Here is a 19,715-nt window from a genome sequence, read left to right as displayed (position 1 = left end):
CTGACTCCCAGTGAAGAGGCTGTGAAGATTGTTGCAAACAAAGACAGCAAAGGTTGAGAATATTACATATACTTAGCTGCTAACAAGGCGGAGGCAGGGTTTGGGAGAGCGGACTCCCAGTTTTTTCCACTGTAAATATTTATATTTTTATATTAATTTTACATCTCAAAATTGAGAATGTGTGAATATATGTATTAGTATTCTATCTTAATTTCATGTTATATTACAAAGATTTTTATGTAACTGAACATAGAAAGCCATTATTCTCAAAAGGTATTATTCTAATAACTACATAATACTCCATCATGTAAATATACAAAAATATATTTTCCTCTTAGGAGACACTTGGGTTTTTTGTTTTTCTTTTTTTCTTTCCCAAATCTTCACCACCATAATGATACTCTAAGTATCCTTCCACATAAATCCTTATTTGTCTTCGTTATTACTCCTCAGGAGACATTCTCAGATGTGGACATAGTGAGTCAAAGAACATGATGATTTTTAAAGCAAGAAAGTGATCTTTGAGGCTGAGTTGTAAAGAAGCTGCAGTGGCAAACCCAGGAGCAATGCCAGGAACCTTTCCCAAGCACAAAGGAAAACGATGAGTCAACACTCATTTTCTCCATCATGGGAAGGCAGCCCACTCAGAGATGTGGCTTCCATTTTGTCCTCCACCTTTTTGTTAGAGAAATGGGAAATCAGAGTTCAGAGGACAAATATTTCTTTCATATCAGTGGCCACCGACCCTGACAACCTCACAAGAACACCCAGGATCTTGCGCAGCCCACACAATACCTGCCCACTCTGGCCCCCCACCCCCACCCTAGTCTTCCTTCAGTGCCTCCAACATGCCAAGCTCCTTCAAAAGCCTTAGTCCAACCTTTTCTTTCTGTGATCCAGCACTTTCTCTCCCTTTAGGACTCCATTTTAAACACGCCTCCTCAGAGAGTTCCTACCTAGGGCACTCAAAATGTTATTACTTCAAAGCACTTACTAAAACTGGCAATTATTTTACTTCTCTGCTTAGTTTGTTTTTTCCTTCTGTTTCCCAACCATGATGGGAGAGGAGGTTCTGAGGATGCCATAACAAGTCAGCCATCAATGATTGGCACGAAGTAGGCATTCCCTACTTGTGTTGAATTTCTGATGAATTTGGCCAATTGTGGCAGTGGGATCAAGTGTATAGTAAGAGATGTGGAATCTCAAGCCAGATTTTGCAGGGATGGACCTGAACTACAGGTCCAAGGTTTAGCTGATCATTACTTGATGTTCTAGCTGAATGAGGTCTCTCAAAGATGTCCACGTCTGGGGCGCCTGGGTGGCTCAGTGGTTTAAGCCGCTGCCTTCGGCTCAGGTCATGATCTCAGGGTCCTGGGATCGAGTCCCACATCGGGCTCTCTGCTCGGCAGGGAGCCTGCTTCCCTCTCACTCTCTCTGCCTGCCTCTCTGCCTACTTATGATCTCTCTCTGTCAAATAAATAAAATCTTTAAAAAAAAAAAAAAAAGATGTCCACGTCTTCATCCCTGGAACCTGTGAATGTCTCAGAATGAAATAATGATGTCTACTTCGCCCAACAGCCAAACAAGCCATCCCAAGGCCAGGGCAGCATGATCCAGGTGCAAAGGCCAGGCTCTATGGAGTAAGCCCCAGGTGCAGCAGAAATCTGACCTGCAGTATCACAGCATCTGCTGGAGCCCAAGACCAGTCCAGACACAGATGTCAAAGCTGGGTACACACCTGCCGGCACCTGAAGATGCTGTCTGTGGAAGCCCAGCGTGAGGAAGTGCCCTGATGCTAAACAACGTGCACTGGGACAGCAGACTTTGGTATGCCTCTGAAATTAGCTCCTTACTGCCTAACTAGGTAGCCCTGCACAAGTCCTCTAACCCAGAGGAGATTTGGTTTTCTCACTGTAACATGGCATTGACTCCAATTTTAAAAGAAGTTCTACTGTAGGTAAAATACTATCAGGCCCCATTGGCTGCTACGGAGAACTCATTCCTGAAAGGGTCGAATAATGCAGCAAACTTCACTGTTGTCTTATTTTAACAAACTGCCACAGCCACCCCACCTTCAGCAACCACCACCCTCAAAAGTCAGCAGCCAGCGACATCAACACAAGACCCTCTGCCAGTAAAAAAATGAGGACTTGCTGAAGGTTTCTGTGATGATTAACATTTTTTAGCAATAAAGTATTTTTCAATTACAGTATATACCATTTTCCAGACATAATGCTATTGCACACTTAACAGACTACAGTATGATGTAAGCATAGCTTCCACATATGCTGGGAAACCAAAAAATTCCTTTGGCTCACTTCATTGCAAAATCCACCTTGCTGCAGTGGTCTGGGACCCAAACCACCATTTCCCTGAGGTGTGCCTAAGTTCCCAGCATGTTGGAGGTAACTCAGTGAGATTTAAGCCATTGTTGGTTGTCATTCATACTGGAATAAAATTCATAGAATTTTCTCAAAGAAAAACAGAACACGTATGTTGAATCAAGCAGATTTTCTGAGTTTTTAACTTGGCATAAGCTAAAGGACAATAAGGGGCATTAGCACGTGACGTGTACCAACCAACAGAAAATAATAAACATGTACTTTCTTGGAAGTTTGAAGAGACGAGACCAACCAGCATTCTTAGTTCCCACTATGCCCTTCTCCCATTTGTCCTCCTGTTAGAACAATTTACTAGAAAAAAATAAAAAATAAATTTTACAGTCACCACAAGTAAATCCTGTTTGTCGTGAAATCTCTCCTTCAGACATTTAGCCACTTCATGTTCTCATACACCTGCATCTTTATGGGAATTATTTCCACTGTCAATTTAGGATGTAAATCAAGGGATATAGGACAAAAAAACCCAGCGATTACCAGTACTTTTTCTGCAAACCCCACTACTGCCAAATTTCTTCAAGGCACATTTAAAAAATTAAAAACATGTTCATTTTCAATGAAACTAATTCAAACAAGAAACATTCCCTCAACATTCTTACGACATGCTGCAACGTCCACAGAGGATCATGAAACACACCTTTTGGGGCTTCCAAGCCCCCGTGTGAAGTGCCGTCTTCGGGTATGCTACTGTCTCCCCTCCACTAGCCCATGGGATAGCCCACATTTCATCAGAACTAAATGCCTGTTGACTTGCTTTCACAGTTAAAAGCCATTAAAATATTCGAGAAATGCTCTGTCCACCACAGCAGCCACGAGTCACATGGCTACCAAGCACCGGAAATGTAGCTAGTTCCAACAGAGCCACACTGAAAATGTGAAAGACACTAAGAAGAGAATATGGTATGTCACTAATAGTTTTTACATTAACTAGTTTTATATTAACTAGATATTAGTATATTTCATATGTTAGTTCAGATAAAATGTTAACATCCCTCTTAAAAAAAAATTTTAAATGTGACTACCAGAAAACCTGTAATTAGATCCATGACTCACATTATGATCCTCTACATAGGTAGTCCTGCTACATCTGACCTACCCTTTTTTATCCAGTCTTTTTATGTGTCATAAGAGAGATTTATGCATCATAAATCAAACGCTGTCTTCATCCAGAGGGGAATCCAATCCACAAAGTAAGCTACAAAAAGGGGCTAGTATTACCATTCAAGGTCATTCTTCATAGGCTTCACAAGAAAGCTGCTGAGAAACAGGTCTACATACATACATAGTGTATGTACGAAAACATACACTAAAGGTTTCAAATCTAAGTCACCTGGTAAATGATCATGAATTCCTCGGTTTATGGGTGTAGTGCAGACTCTATTGAAATCCAGAGAATTATCCAATATGGCATTTATCCTTCGAAAGATATTGGCATTGCTACAAGTGGAGAGCGCGGGTGCTTCCTGGTTGTCCCAGCAATCTTTTATCCGCCCAGCTTCTTCTTCCTAGACGCAGGAAAAAGATATTTAGGTTTTCATCCTAGACAAAAAAAAAAAGACACTTAGTTTTTTTCTATACTCCTTTATGGTAAATAACCCCCCCTTCCTCCCAAGCCAACAATGAGTTAGATAAAGTAACAAGGACTTGAGTTTTTTGCCTATATATTAAAACACTTAATGAATCCTATAATGAGCAAGGTTTCCTGAGAGGACTCTAAGAGGGAAAAAGGAAAACACAGAAAAATACAAGATACCACCCCCAAGAACCTTCTAATCTAATGAGACTTATATAGGAATTAGTATGGTATAGCAGCAGCAATTGTAGAACCAGAAAATTCTGGAGGTAGATCTATGTAACAGGATATTATCCTGAAATTTAAAAAATGAGGGGCACCTGGGTGGCTCAGTTGTTAAGTGTCAGCCTTCTGCTCAGGTCATGGTCCCAGGGTCCTGGGATCAAGTCCCACATCCCAGCTCCCTGCTCAGCCTGAAACCTGCTTCTCCCTCTCCCACTTCCCTTGCTTGTATTCCCTCTCTCACTGTCTCTGTCAAATAAAAAAAAAAAAAACTTAAAAAAAAGAAATCTAAAAAATGAAGCACTTGGGCACCTGAGTGGCTGTCAGTTGAGCGTCTGACCTGGTTTCGGCTCAGGTCGTGATCTCATCAGGGTCCTGGGATCCAGCCCTGCATCAGGCTCCCTGTGATTGTCTCCCTCTCCCTCAGCCCCTCCTCACTGTGTGTTTTCTCTCTTAAATACATAACTCTTTTTTTTTTTTAAATGAAGCACTGATATGTGCTTCCCGTGGATAAACCTCAAGCACTTAATGCTAAGTGAAATAAGCCAGTCACAAAAGACCACCTATTATGAGCCCATTTATAGGAAATGTCCAAAACAGACAAATCTAATCTAGAGGAGTTGCCTTCATCTGGGGTTGAAGAGAGGAGGAGGTCTGGAAATGGTGGCTAACGGGTTCAAGGTTCCTTTCTGAGATACTGAAAACATTCTAAAGTGTGAATTATGGTAATGATCACAAAACTGTAACTATACTAAAAAAAAAATCACTGAATTTTGTGGTAATGTGGATTATAGCTCTAACGTAGCTGTTTAAAAAGTTTGGTTCTGCCCTTTATTGTCAGTTGTTTAACCTCTTTGCCTCAGTTTCCCCATTTGTGAAACGGGAAGAATACCTACCACCCTTTTTTTTTCCTACCACCCTTTGGACAAGATGTAATAAAGCACTTAACACGGTGCCTGGCATATGGTGGCTGCTATTTCCACACCTAAAGGCACAGGAGAAGACATGGTAAAAGCACCAAGAGCAGTACAAGCATCACCCAAAGGAATTGTTCCAGTGGTACAACTAAACATAGTCATTAGAAGTACAGAACTCGTAAGACCCTGAACTTGCAATGCAGATAGATAATCCAACACCCCCCGCCACAATCAGAGCGATTCTCTTGGTATTATTCTCTAGCTCAGTGGACAACACCAGCATCCACCAGGTGTCCCAGACAGAAATCTGGGACCATTCTTCACTCTCTCTCAGGATATCCAAAGCCTGACACAGTAGCAAGGACATACTGGCTGATAGAGTCATTTCTAAGGGAACGCTGACTCATCTGCTCCATAATTCCCAATTACCTGGAGGAAAAGAAACAAAACTCACAGCTAGTAAGGCAACTAGCACCTAGAATCTTATCGCTGGTCACTTCAAAACAAAACTTTTAAAAATATGGGTGTCTCTATGTTTAGCTAAAATTCAGGTACGGATGAGAATGACCAGAGTACCTAAGAGTTTATCAACTCTGCAGGATGGCCTTAAAGGGTCAAACTTGAGTCCCACAGAATTCTCAATCTCTTGAAAATACTGGTATCCTCTGCAAGCTGTCAGAAGGAACAGAACACAGTCCTGCAAGGTTGTTTTCCCACGCCCTCCAGAAAGCCACACACACAAGGCCGCTTTCACAACTGTAGATTTCGAAGATGATTCTCAGTCTCACTAAGGCAACATCACAAAGGGTAAGATGCAAGCATTTACCATCAACCTGCAGGTCTTAGGGCTACAAACTTCACTCATTTGCTGCCTAATCAACATTAACCAACTGCCTGCTAAGTACAGTGAGCAACCAAAGTGTAGGCAGATTAGACACACTCAACCAAAAGATTTCTGAAGTCTAGAAGGGGAACGAAGATCTGATCATGCTGTCAACAGCCACCACACAAGCTACGGTTTGCTGTGGTCAAACACTGTCCTCTCAGCCAAGTACCGGTATGCCTGAAAGTAAAGACAGGAAGAAGGTCTGAAGCACAAAGAGAACAGAGGGGCATTATCAAAAGTTGTCCAGTGTGGCAAACCATGGGTATACAAGAGTGAGAACTGGAAAGAAGGCCTCCTGCTAGGTTAAAGGTTAAGGAGTTAGAATTATCTCCTGTATCAGATGTTTCCAAATTTTAAAAGGCCCCTCTTAATACACAAATACTTATCTGATTTTAATTCACCAGTACAGATGTGCTACTGATCTATGGATCCCCAGATCCTGGCAAGGAGGTAAACATTGTATTTGCGTCTCAGGAGACCTTGAGCAACCATGAAAGAGAACAGGAGGAACCAGTGAGGGAAGTGCCACAGTCATCCGGGGAAGACACGGGCCCAGAGGCCCTCTGGGAGAAACCCGCTCCCCCAGGAGAAGGGCAAAGTCTAAGAATCTTACCATCTCAATCAGCCTGAAAAAAACCCAGTTTAGAAATGCACTTGGCCAAAGCTACCCCTCTCCAAATCCCATTTGGAACATATACCGTAACTTCAAACCCCAGGCAAATGCCATCTGGAGTGCTCCCTCCCTGCTTTCCACTCAGGTACACCAAAAGGAAATGGAGTGTTTGATTAGTATCCCAAACTGCTTGATCACATCAGTAAGTACCAATGGTTTGCCTTAAATAACCAATTTGGGCGGGGGGACGGGGGCCAGGAAGAGCAAAGCTAGCAACGGCGGAGGGGAAGCAGACCCACCACATTGCTTACGGGCACAACAGGAATAAAAGGCGTACTATGGCTTCATGTGGCTTTTATGTGGATACGTGCAACATGCTTGGCCCAGTACCTGGCACATAATTACACACTGAACAGAAGAACGCTGGCTGTCAGCTGTATCATCACTGTCACTCCAAGGGGTCAGAGGCCACAAGGATCCCTGAAGAAAAGACTATTTGTTATTGAAAGGAAAAAATGTACTAAGGACAAAGCCAACTATTCTTTTGGAAGACCGCAGGCCCTTCCATGCTTAACTTTCTTAATCCTTTTACTTAGAAATTTTAATTAAAAGGACTAAAGACAGGATACAAATTGAACTGCCTAAAACATGTACCGAACAACACAATTTAGTGATCCTTCAAACTCTCCAGCTAAAAGAATTCAGTTTCTCATTTTCAAAACACAGACCTTTCATCCACATTACTGGTATATTCTATCTTAACTGATGCGTAGGTCTGAGCTCATACCAATGTTTTACCATAAAGAAAAAGTCCCCCCTCCCTTGGTTATACCACTGTTGTCTGACACTTTTCATGGTTATTTTTGGCATATTTTGCCTCAAAGTGAGATCATTTGCAGGTTTGGTTTTTTTTTTTAAACCTTTATTTGGTCTTTCACAATGGACAGGAAAGGAGGCTTTAAGAGGATCAGAGACTTGGAATGCAAATCACAATACTACTGAGAACCACTGATCAAAAGAGTAAATTACTTGGCAATGCTAGTAATTCTTACTGTCACTGGCTAAAAATGGTGTTGAGATAATACTAGCTGTATCTCCTTATTGTCAGAAAGAACAGTTCATGAGGAATCTCTGCTAATAAAAACTATTTTATAGCACATCTCAATGTTCTCCTCAACAGGTAAAAGTTGGCATTCCCATCATGACACAATGGTCTCCTACAGCAATAGTTCTCAGCTGGGAGGTAGAAGGAGACAACAGTCAGAAAAAAGCATTCCAGGGGGCGCCTGGGTGGCTCAGTGGTTTAAGCCGCTGCCTTCGGCTCAGGTCATGATCTCAGGGTCCTGGGATCGAGTCCCGCATCGGGCTCTCTGCTCGGCAGGGAGCCTGCTTCCCTCTCACTCTCTCTGCCTGCCTCTCTGCCTACTTGTGATCTCTCTCTGTCAAATATATAAAATCTTTAAAAAAAAAAAAAAGAAAAAAGCATTCCCCTTTTCCGCAAGGGAAGAATCTTCCCCAAAACTGAATCATTGTTTCACAAAGCAGAATGAACACAGGCTTTGGAGTATAAATACTAACATTAAGTATCTTCTAGGAGCCTTGGTAGCCTCTAGTATAAAACCGAGTACCATCTACTTCCCAGACTTTGTAGTAATGAGGAATCCGTAAAGTGCATGGCTAGGCTCATCCCAGTCAAGTTCACCAAGAAGCCCATTCACTTGGTTAGCACTTTTTTTTTTAAAGATTTATTTATTTATTTGACTGACAGAGATCACAGGTAGGCAGAGAGGCAGGCAGAGAGAGAGAGGAGGAAGCAGGCTCCCCGCTGAGCAGAGTGCCGGATGCGGGGCTCGATCCCAGGACCCTGGGATCATGACCTGAGCCAAAGGCAGAGGCTTTAACCCACTGAGCCACCCAGGCGCCCCTCACTTGGTTAGCACTTCTAACTGGAGGTTTTTCTGCACCTGTGGATTGAAACTATCACTCGTAACTCTTTCAAAATCTGAACCCATACCACCTCACTAGGTTTTCTACCTTACGATTAAGATCCAAAAATTTCATACTTATTTGTATGCTAGAATTGCTTAATTCGAAAACCTTGGTCTTGCCTTTGGAGACCACATAACCCAGCATTAACATGGTGATGGCATGACCATTCTTTAGGTCTGTGAATACTTAATGGTCATAAATAAATGCCAACGCTACAACCTCTATGTTGATTATAACTCAGTTTGCCGTTAATAAAAAACACAGTACCTGTATCAGAGACCCTGTCAAGACTATTCCTGCTAATCATTTACCATGGCTTCATGGAAAAGCCAGTTGAGAGATTTATGGGGAAGATTGTCTGAATGACACACAGTTTATTCTTCCAGATGGGAGTTTTAACTTGGGGTCCATAGATTGGAAAATACTCAGCCTCCAGCAAAATGGTGTTCACGCTAAAAAATTTTTCTGAGGATAAGATATTCTGATTAGAGGAGTTTTTAGATGAAAGCATTAATCTTGAACATTTAGATTTTTTAAATTAAGACACACCAACAGAAGGGCATCTGGCTGTCTCAATCAGTTAAGCATTTGCCTCTTGATCTTGGGGTTGTGAGTTCAAGTCGCACCCTGGGTGTAGAGATTACAAAAAAAAAAAAAAAAAAAAAGACATGACACCAACAAAAAACAATAAACTTAGATGCCCCCAAAAGAACTGGTTCAGAGATTTACTTTGGCAATTTGCCTTTATTTTTATAGTAATAAAGCTGAGCGAAATCTCTATAGCATTTATACTCATGATTTTGGAAATACTATTTAACTACAATTTTTTTTTTTTTTTTTGACAGAGAGATAGATCACAGGTAGGCAGAGAGGCAGGCAGAGAGAGAGGAGCAAGCCGGCTCCCTGTTGAGCAGAGAGCCATGTGGGGCTCAATCCCAGGACCCTGAGAGATCATGACCTGAGCTGAAGGCAGAGGCTTAACCCACTGAGCTACCCAGGTGCCCCTTAACTACAACTTTGAGCAGACCTTATTATGAATACCCACTTAAAAAATTATCATTCAGACAAAAGACTAAGAAATGCTACAGTTTCACCTGAGGAATGGATATGTTTTCTTTAGGGAAAAATGTAAATCATCTATCCAAATTCCCATGTGTGCTTTGTTACCTGGTCATTCAAAGTCAGTTTCTGCTTGAACTTTACTGACTCTACAGTTAAGAAATGCTTCTCTATGGGGCTCCTGGGTGGCTTAGTGGGTTAAGCCTTTGCCTTCAGCTCAGGTCTTGATTCTGCACAGCGGGGAGACTGATCCTTCCCCCCTCCCCCACCGCACCTCTCTGCCTACGCATGGTCTCTGTCAAATAAATAAACAAAATCTTTAAAATAAATAAATAAATAAAATCTTTTTTAAAAAAAATGCTTCTCTAGGTTCTTCTCCTTGATCCTTACTTGACCATTCTTTTTTTTTTTTTTTTTTAAAGATTTTTTATTTAGTTATTTGACAGAGAGAGATCACAAGTAGACAGAGAAGCAGGCAGAGAGAGAGGGAAGCAGGCTCCCTGCTGAGCAGAGAGCCCGATGCGGGACTCGATCCCAGGACCCTGAGATCATGACCCGAGCCGAAGGCAGCGGCTTAACCCACTGAGCCACCCAGGCGCCCCCTTACTTGACCATTCTTAACTGAACTTCCACTTCACGTCTTCTGTGCAACACTAAGAACTTAAAATTTATTGGGTTGATCCATACAAAACTGTCAACATTCTACCTTTTGCAACCAACAAAATGGCAGTTTCACACAGTTCAATCTAATATTTCATAAATATTAAAAACCTGTTAGGTTAGATGATGAGATTACAGGTAGATAAAACATAATCCTTGGCCTAAGGGAGAATTAGTCAAGCAGGAGAAAGAAATCTAGTTAGGTAAGTGGAGATTAATACAAAATGCTACATATACAGGAGAGAAGTAAATTAAGGTATCTGGAATGGCCTGACAACTCAGACTTTTAAGCTAGAGAATGAAAAATCAGAATTTCTCTAAGCGTGGGAGAGGACAGAGAACATACAGAGTGGATACAGACCACAGTAAACTCAAGACAAGGAAGTGGCAGAACAGGGCTGGACAGGGAGGGTCACCAGGAACAAAGGAGAAATGGCTGCAGGAACTTACTTGGAGAAAGACAAAGTGAATCCATCACCAGATATAAGACTCAAGATAGCATTCCTTCTTTCTTTGCCTTCATGATCTGACCTTCTGCTTTCTTCTCCACTGCTTCCTACATATCATAAGTATGTAAGTATGCCCAAGGCGCTCTCATCCTAGAAACACCAACACACCTAGTTGACTTAAAACTCCTCCCAAGCCACAGCCTTCTTTTTCTTGCTCTGCTACCAACCTTCTAGAAAATACGCTATACTTACTTTTTAACCTTCTGCTTGTCCTCTCAACCCACAATATCCGACTAGTATGACCCCCCTCCCACACATACACACACACACACAAACACTACAGAACTGCTGCTAAATTAATGACTTCATAATTTCCAAACCCCACCAATATTTCAGGTTTATCTTACTTGGTATCTTTGGAGATCTGATCCTTAACTATTCTCCACTCACTGAAATCAGGAACCCCCTTCTCACTGATGGCTCATTTCTGGTAAGTTTTCAGTTTCTACAGGATACAGCCAATGTGACACCACACACCCACACATACACTCATTCTCTCTCTCTCTGGAAAAAGAAATACTACAATTTCCAAGACAGGTTTATGAGAACATTAAGGGAATATTAAATACCATGACTGCTCAAGAATATCCAGAACACATGGTCACTGCAACCGTAGCTCTTGTCCCACTAACCTGTCAAACTGTTAGCGAGATGGGCTGTTAGCTCTGTGTCTGATAAATGGTAAGGTCTGGATCTAAGCAGCACTCAGCATACCTGCAGCACTGGCAGGGACTCAACACAGACACCCCAGGAGAGGCAGACCCATATCACGCCACTTTCACAGGTACGTTCTACCACCTCAATCCAACCTCCACCACCAGCAGTGACTCCTTTCTTCAATGTTAAGATCAAAATCAATATTCAGTCACCAAGTCCATCTCTTCGTCAGGTCTGACCTTCCGCCTTCTTCTCTAAGCAACTCACAGTCATTTCAGGAACTGGTTTTAAACCCCTTGGACCAGACACAATTCACATGAACAATAAACAAAGAACTCATAAACAACATAACCTGGTGATTGCAGACCCAGAGGTTATAATTACATTTACGGACTGTATTTGCATCATATGCCAGGAGCCATTCTGGAGACAAGATAAATAAGATAATCTGTGCACCCAAGGAGTGAGTCTACTGGGAACACAAGCATGTAAACAAGCATGTGCTGTATGGTAAGTCCAACAATCAACATACAGAGAAATAACAAGAGTAGTAGGAAGGTGAGAAAATAAAAAGGTTTTACCCAACAGTCATAGGAGTGGGGAGGGCATTCTAGGTAAAAAGAACAATATGTACAAAAGGCAAGGAGTTATAAAACAGGGATGCTTTTAGGCAACTAGAAGTACACTAATGCTAGGATTTTTTTAAGATTTTATTTATTTATTTGACAGAGAGAGAGACAGATCACAGGTAGGCAGGGAGGCAGAGAGAGAGAGGAGGAAGCAGGCTCTCCGAGGAGCAGAGAGCCAGATGTGGGGCTCGATCCCAGGACCCTGGGATCATGACCTGAGCCGAAGGCAGAGGCTTTAACCCACTGAGCCACCCAGGCGCCCCACTAATGCTAGAATTTTAAGTGCAAGGGACACCATCCTATGACCCAGCATTGCACTCAGGCTCGTTAATGCAAGGGAAAAGATGGACTATAAAAAGGCATGTACAAGAACAGTCACGGCAGTTTTAGTTATACTCAAACTCTGAAGAGAAGCAAAAACGAATGCCCATTGTGTTAGTGGTCCCCAAGACCACCCTCACTAGGTTTGATAATTCACTAGAGGAATCACAGGAATCAGCATACAGTTGTACTGAGCACATTCAGCTAACATTTATCACAATCAAGATACGGAGGAAAACCAGCAAAGGGAAAATGTCTATGGGACAAAGTGTGGGAGAAACCAGGTAAAACTTTTTTTTAAGATTTTATTTATTTGAGAGAGAGTGAGAGAGAGAGAGAGCATAAGAGGGGGGAAGGTCAGAGGGAGAAGCAGACTCCCTGCTGAGCAGGGAGCCGATACAGGACTCAATCCTTAGATTCCAGGATCATGACCTGAGCTGAAGGCAATCAATCACTCAACCAAGTGAGCCACTCAGGCATCCCAGGTACAAACTTCCTAGGGTCCTCTTCCAAGGGATTCACACAACATAAGCTTAACGGCTTAGCTCCCCCAGCAGTAAGCTGGGACAATACACAGGAGTTTTTGCCAATCAGGGAAGCTTGCTGGAGACTTGGCGCCCCAGGTTTTTATTGAGGGTAGTCACACAGGCAGCCTCTGCCTGGAATATGCCCAAATTCCAGACCCCAGGAAGCGAGCAGGTGTTCAGCATCCATCACACTGTTTGCACAGTTTAGGTATAGTAAGTCACTACTGGTTCTGGGACAACAGCAATAAACATGGACTTCATGGCAACTTGTAGAAATCTCAGATACTAAATTAAGTGGGGGGAAAAGGTCAGGCTCAGAAGAGTACATGCTACAGAATTTCATTTTAAGTTCAAAAATAGGCAAAACCAATTGAGGACAACACAAGTCAGAGCAGGAGTTAATCCTGGCACATGGGGGGGTGGGCAGGGCACAGAGATATCAAGCGGAAAAGCGCACAAGGGAACCTTAATGAGTCCTGTAAATGTCTGGTATCTTCATCAGTGTGGCCGTTACTTAGGTGTATAAAAATAATATAAACATGTAAAATAGACGTTATACACTTAAAACTAGTGCCTTTTACTATACTATACAGACATTCTCAATTTTTAAATATTTTTTAAAGATTTATTTATTTATTTGAAAGAGCAAGCAAATGCATGATGAGTGGGTGGGGGCAGAAGCTGACTCCCAAGGAGCTGCGAGCCTGATGCGGGACTCAATCTCAGGACCCTGAGATCATAATCCAAGCCAAAGGCAGACGCTTAACCCACTGAGCCATCCAGGCACCCCTCTCACTCAATTTTTAAAACGGTCAAAGAGCAGACCAGTAGGGATTAAACTCGGCCATTAAACTGAAGCCGGATCATGATGGGCTTTGTGTGCTATCACCAGGGAACCTGACCTTCACTGTGCAGTGGTAGTTCTCCAAGGGAGGACTTGTGGACCCACAGAGGTCCCAAGACCCTTCCAAGGGTCGACAAAGCCAAAACTACTTTCATAATTCTAAAACTTTTTTTTTTTTTAATATTCGATCCATTTGACAGAAATCACAACCAGGCAGAGAGGCAGGCAGAGAGAGAGGAGGAAGCAGGCTCCCTGCAGAGCAGAGACCCGGACGTGGGGCTCGATCCCAGGACCCTGGGATCATGACCCGAGCCGAAGGCAGAGGCTTTAACCCACTGAGCCACCCAGGTGCCCCTAAAACATTTTTTTTTTAAGATTTTATTTATTTGACAGACAGAGATCACAAGTAGACAGAGGCAGGCAGAGAGAGAGAGAGGAGGAAGCAGGCTCCCTGCGGAGCAGAGAGCCCAATGCGGGGCTCGATCCCAGGACCCTGGGATCATGACCTGAGCCGAAAGCAGAGGCTTTAACCCACTGAGCCACCCAGGCGCCCCTACTTTCATAATTCTAAGATACCAATTTCTTTTCTCACTAAGCCGACATTTGCAATGATGGTACAAAAATAATCAGAGTGCGTAAAACTGGCATCTTAGCAGGAATCAAGGCAATGCCAATAAACTGTAGTAAGCAGTTACGGTGCTCTTCATGCTCTTCAATCCCAGAAACAGTCAGGTTCTCTTCCCAAGGTCCTTGAGAAAGCACTAAAAATGTATTTATTAAATCTTGACCGTTGAGTACGGGCCTTCAATATTCTGTGAGACAAATGGGAAGCAAGCATGAAGCCCTGTTGCTGCATATTGAAGTATAATAGTTGTTTCAAGGCCATGGATTTATGCGACTGAGTTTCAGAAAGAATTAGCTTTTGTTTTTTTGTTTTTTTTTTTTAATGAAACCTCTTTTTTACTTGAAAGAGCTGATCTACTATGGTTATCAAACTTTGGGTATTTGGCAAACATTCTCTTGAAAACAAAGCAAGCTAGACACGTCAAATAAAATACTAATGATCTGTACTTGTTGCCAATGATTAAAGTTTGAGCTTTGAAGGAAAAAACAGAACTCTGGGAAACATTCACCTACACCCTTCCTCAATACTTTAAGACTTTTCTGTGAGACTGGTGGTGTTATTAACTAGCATGTCAGCATAGTGTGTATATGTAATACATTTACTTTGCAATATTGCATAACAATGAACCAGTATTTGCCAAACGACTGTAGTATAGTGTTACAAAATCAGGCATGGGTGAATGAGCTAGCCAAAGTCCAGGAAGATCAATGTGCTTTAATGTAACAGAGTTAAGAACAGCACACCCATCTGGCTTCAGATTCCATGTTGCAACTGACCTTGAGGAAGTTAAAACTTGCAGAGTTTTGGTGTAGTATCAAAGAGGAATACCCAAAATGAAATGAAAAGGCTACCCAAATAGTCCTCCCCTTTCCAACTACATATCTGCGTGAGGCCATATTTTCTTCATATATTTCAACCAAAACAACATATGGCAACAACTTAAATATAGAAACAGACCAGAAAAGATAGCAGTCTTCTAATAAATCTGATATTGAAGAGATTTGCAAAAATGTAAAAGAATGCTCACTCTTCCCATTTTCCTTTGTTTTCAAAAATATAATTGTGTTAATATGTAATGGATTTGTAACTTTAAGATTAATTTACTTTTCCTTGGGGCGCCTGGGTGGCTCAGTGGGTTAAAGCCTCTGCCTTCGGCTCAGGTCATGATCCCAGGGTCCTGGGATCGAGCCCCACATCGGGCTCTCTGCTCCGCGGGGAGCCTGCTTCCTCCTCTCTCTCTGCCTGCCTCTCTGCCTAGTTGTGATTTCTCTCTGTCAAATAAATAAAAAATATTTAAAAAAAAAAGATTACTTTTCCAATTTTAATTTCTAACGGGCAAGTATTAATAGATATGATCCACATATACAAAAGCTCCTGAGGTCCTCAGTAACGGAGTGCTAAGAGGAAAACGTCTGAGAACCTCTGCCTTATGGAGGAGGTGATCAAACTGGCACTTTTTGAAGATCTTACAGGAACATCCAGGCAGAAATCCAACCACCCTTCAACTCTTCAACTCTTCAACCAAACAACCAACTCTTCAAGACTGAAGAAATGTTTCTAAGGGCATAGTGAACTTGGGGAAAAGACTCTCAGAAATGCACACGTGAGAAGGGAGAGGAGCTCTGATGTCCCATCTCAAGGCTTTAAGAGATGAGCAAAGGGTGGGCCAGGCAAGATGAGGAGGGAGCTACTCAGCAGAAAAGCTTGATGGGAAAGTGCTAAGCAAAGCCAGTGAGGTTGGCTGCTCGAGGGGAGTGCTGTGCAAAGATAAGGTCTCAACATGGGAGAGACAAGATCATGTCTACAGACAGAGGTGGAAGGTGTGGCAGCAACAATGCACCAAAAGGTCCTGAGAATGTGAGAAAGATGGACTCCAATGCACAAAATTGCTCCCTGAATAGGGGATAGGCCACTCCTGCAATAGCCAGAGATAGGGAATTAATGGAGCCAAGCCCAGTTGGAGAAAGAGCAGGACCTAGATGACTAACTGTGCAGGACCCAGAGTGTCTTTTGGTGCATGCAAGAACATATAAGCCTGTATTAGTCTCCCATTGCTAAGAAAAAGATATGCTTAGAGAAACTGAGAATCTTGTTCAAAAATCAACCAGTTAACAGAGCACAAGGACTCAAATCAGTAGATATCAGACGCCACATCTCCTCTTCCTCCGCTTCAAGACAGCGTGAGAAATGGAGAGGAGGAGAAGGAGACCGAGCAGGCCAGGGAACTGCTCTGTGACAACTCTGAAGCTGTATGGGAGGCTCTCATAAGGGCAGGGAAAACTGTTCTGTTTCATGTGAAACATATGGAAGCCTTGGCAATGAGAGACCTCCCCAAACTCAGGGCAACATGTGCAGGAAAAGTGGCATTATGGGAGAACAGATATAACCTCCTGCCTAGCAGCACTAAATTCAGCTTTGTGAAGTCCAAAATCCAAGGCAAGTTTGAGTTTCATCTCAAAACTCCTAAACTAACAGGCACATGTGTGGCTCAGTCAGTTGAGAATCCAACTCTTGATCTCAGCTCAGGTCCTGCTCTCACCATCATGAGTTCAGGACCCATGTTGGGCAAAAAAACAAAAACAGAACCTCCTGGACTTAAGCAGGACCTCAGTAGTCATTCCTGAAGGTCAGGAACACGGAGGGATGAGCTTGGGAGATGCACCCATCCAAGGACCAAGGGTCAGAAGGATAGGTCTGGGGAACAAGAGAATGACTAGTGGGATAGAGCTCCACACAGAGTAACGGGTTGGATAGGCAAAAAGTAAGAAGAAGGTAGAAAGAGCAGACTGAAAACACTCCTCCAAGGGAGACCTGACCTAGCAGCAGCAGTGGAAAGCAGCAGCAAAGAAAGGACGCAGGGGCCAAGAGAGACACGCAGATCACATCAAGACTTTACAGTTGCAGAAATTGCAAAGACGTTTCCAAAGAAAAGCTACAAGTATGCATTCACCTAGCTTCCAGAATTCTGTACTGGGGCCTCCAATGACTGAAAAAATAAAAAAATGAAAACCAAAACACCCCAAACACAGTTCTTTCCCCCAAGAGAACACTAGAGTCTAGTTGGGAAAAAATAGACTAATTGGGTGGAGGGGATAGAATTAGATTAGCCTCAGGGGATGAGTAGAGAGAAGAAATTGGTTCTGTTTTTAAACCTGCTGGGCTTAATATGCCTCCAACAGAACTCCTTCAGTAGGCCAATCAGACCAATGGGTTCTGAGAACAAGCAGGGCAACCTAAAACTTGGTCGCAGACAGAGGGGCTAGTGCAGCAGGAATACACAGGCCCCTCTGTACCCGAGGAAGGAAGAGCCAACAGAATGAACCATAGGGAATGTGGCATTCGGGGGGAGGAAGCCTGTAAGTGCCAGGACAAGAAAGACCTATCAGACAGGAGGAGGAGGGAGCTATAGAGTCTTACAAGACAGGTGGAAATTTTAAGTAAAAGGAAATAATCAGAGACCAACAGAGCAAAGGACGAGGTGCACGAATTCTAGAAAGACCAGTCTGGAAATCAAGAGACCCGTGTTCCAGAGCTGGCTCTATCCTCCACTCACTGTATTAACTTAAAACAATCACTTCTCATGCTAAGCTTAGTCCTGTCTGAAAAAAGAGACATTAGAATCTGTGTTTGTTGTCAACTCTGAGTTACATCTGGGAGACAGACAGGTCTCTAATATCTTCTGAGCTTCAACAACAATTCCAAAATTGCAGCTTAAAAAAAAGGTCTCAAGAGAAAGGACAGACTCAGGAGACAGCTGGCATCAGAGCCAGAACGCACAGAGCACAGGTGTTAACGTAGTAAGAGATTAAGTGTTCTGTCAAAAGACAAAAAACCCAACCAGCCCTTCAAGGTAACTGCTTTCCTCCAACAGAGAGCCACTCCCGTACTTTTATCCAGGGAGACTTTGGGCCAAGAAGCTAAACCTGTCAGGATGGTACCTATATCTGCACATAATACTGACCCAGAATAAACAAACCAGTAACACTATTTCAGCTAAGTTACTCCCAGAATCAACAGCTAGGTGCAACTGTGACCCATTTTTCCAACACAAATCAATCTTTAGACCAGTCCTCTGAGGATTCTACATTACCTCAAGGCAAGTCGTCACAAAATGCCTTAACAATCAAAAGAGTGTTAACTGCGGTGATCTAAGGGTGCTCCCACCACACATGAACCCTAACAACAGAGTGGAAATCAAAGGTCATCCCTGCCTCAGTGTTCTTCTGCACACAAAGCCCAACCCCATTTAGGAATTTTCTCCCCAGGCCTGTGTTATTTAAAAACACTCATATTATACATTAAAGCAGCAAAACAATTCCTGACAGGAGACTTTCTGAATCCCAATAACAAAACTCCGTGAAAGTTATGTTTACAATCCAAATTTAACACTGAAATTTGGATATTGACTTTATAGAAAGTCAGATGATTTTCCCATGAAAAATGCAAAATATCACATACATGATGTACCTTTTCGTTGCATCCTTTCAGCCAGTTTACTATAATTGAGATATGCCTTGTTTTGGGGTCCCTATCTTACACATAAAAAACTTCTAGCACTTGGAATCTACTCTTACAGAAGGGGATGAGCTCTCATGAGCAGGTAAGACAAAACAGGCAGCAGCAAAAGCAGGAAAGAAAACAATAAGCATTTCCAAAGCAGTAATGTAGGGAGCCAATGAGCAGGGTCAGCAGTGTCCAAAAGACTTAATAGTGAAAGGGTGCAATCAATGTTTCTTGGCTTTAAACCAAACAACAGATAGAAGCAAAAAGTCTTATAACCTCCTCTTTTCCAACCTCTGTGTCTAACCCTCTTCCTACCCCTTACCCTCTGTCCCCAGGCTTTCTGGCAAGTTCTCCCCAGAGTGAGTACAGATTAGATAATGCCTAGGAAAAGCAGATTTGCAGGACAGGATGGGATTAGCACAGCTCTTCCATAGGAAAGAAAATAATTTGTTATTTGATCCTGTGATTCTTTTACTGACTCCAACACTAGCTACCGAAGACAACAGTCTACACATTAGTATCCAGGTTTGGTGTGCATTCCTGTCCCAAACTTTAAACCATTAATTTCCGTTTTAAACAAACACATTATTGGGGCACCTGGGTGGCTCAGTGGGTTAAAGCCTCTGCCTTCGGCTCAGGTCATGATCTCAGGGTCCTGGGATCGAGCTCCGCATCGGGCTCTCCGCTTGGCGGGGAGCCTGCTTCCCTTCCTCTCTCTCTCTGCCTGCCTCTCTGCCTACTTGTGATCTCTGTCAATTAAATAAAGTCTTTGGGGGGGCGCC

At 42.7% G+C, this 19,715-nt stretch overlaps 1 protein-coding gene across 5 annotated transcripts in view; it reads right to left on the bottom strand.

Moving 5' to 3' along the window:
* Positions 1-19,715, bottom strand: part of CPEB1 (cytoplasmic polyadenylation element binding protein 1) — a 98,489-nt gene that overhangs the window by 74,421 nt on the left and 4,353 nt on the right. For 4 of the 5 annotated variants that reach the window (XM_046008847.1, XM_046008849.1, XM_046008848.1 and 1 more), the window contains exon 2: positions 3,730-3,904. In XM_046008847.1, coding sequence (XP_045864803.1) covers positions 3,730-3,904 — 175 coding nt within the window. Of the gene's footprint in view, positions 1-3,495; positions 3,518-3,729; positions 3,905-19,715 lie in introns of those variants that run through there. The other variant, XM_046008857.1, reaches the window with a different exon arrangement.

The sequence above is a fragment of the Meles meles genome, chromosome 6, assembly GCF_922984935.1.
Source record: "Meles meles chromosome 6, mMelMel3.1 paternal haplotype, whole genome shotgun sequence".
NCBI classification, from domain to species: Eukaryota; Metazoa; Chordata; class Mammalia; order Carnivora; family Mustelidae; genus Meles; species Meles meles.
This window is presented reverse-complemented; position numbering and strand designations above follow the sequence as displayed.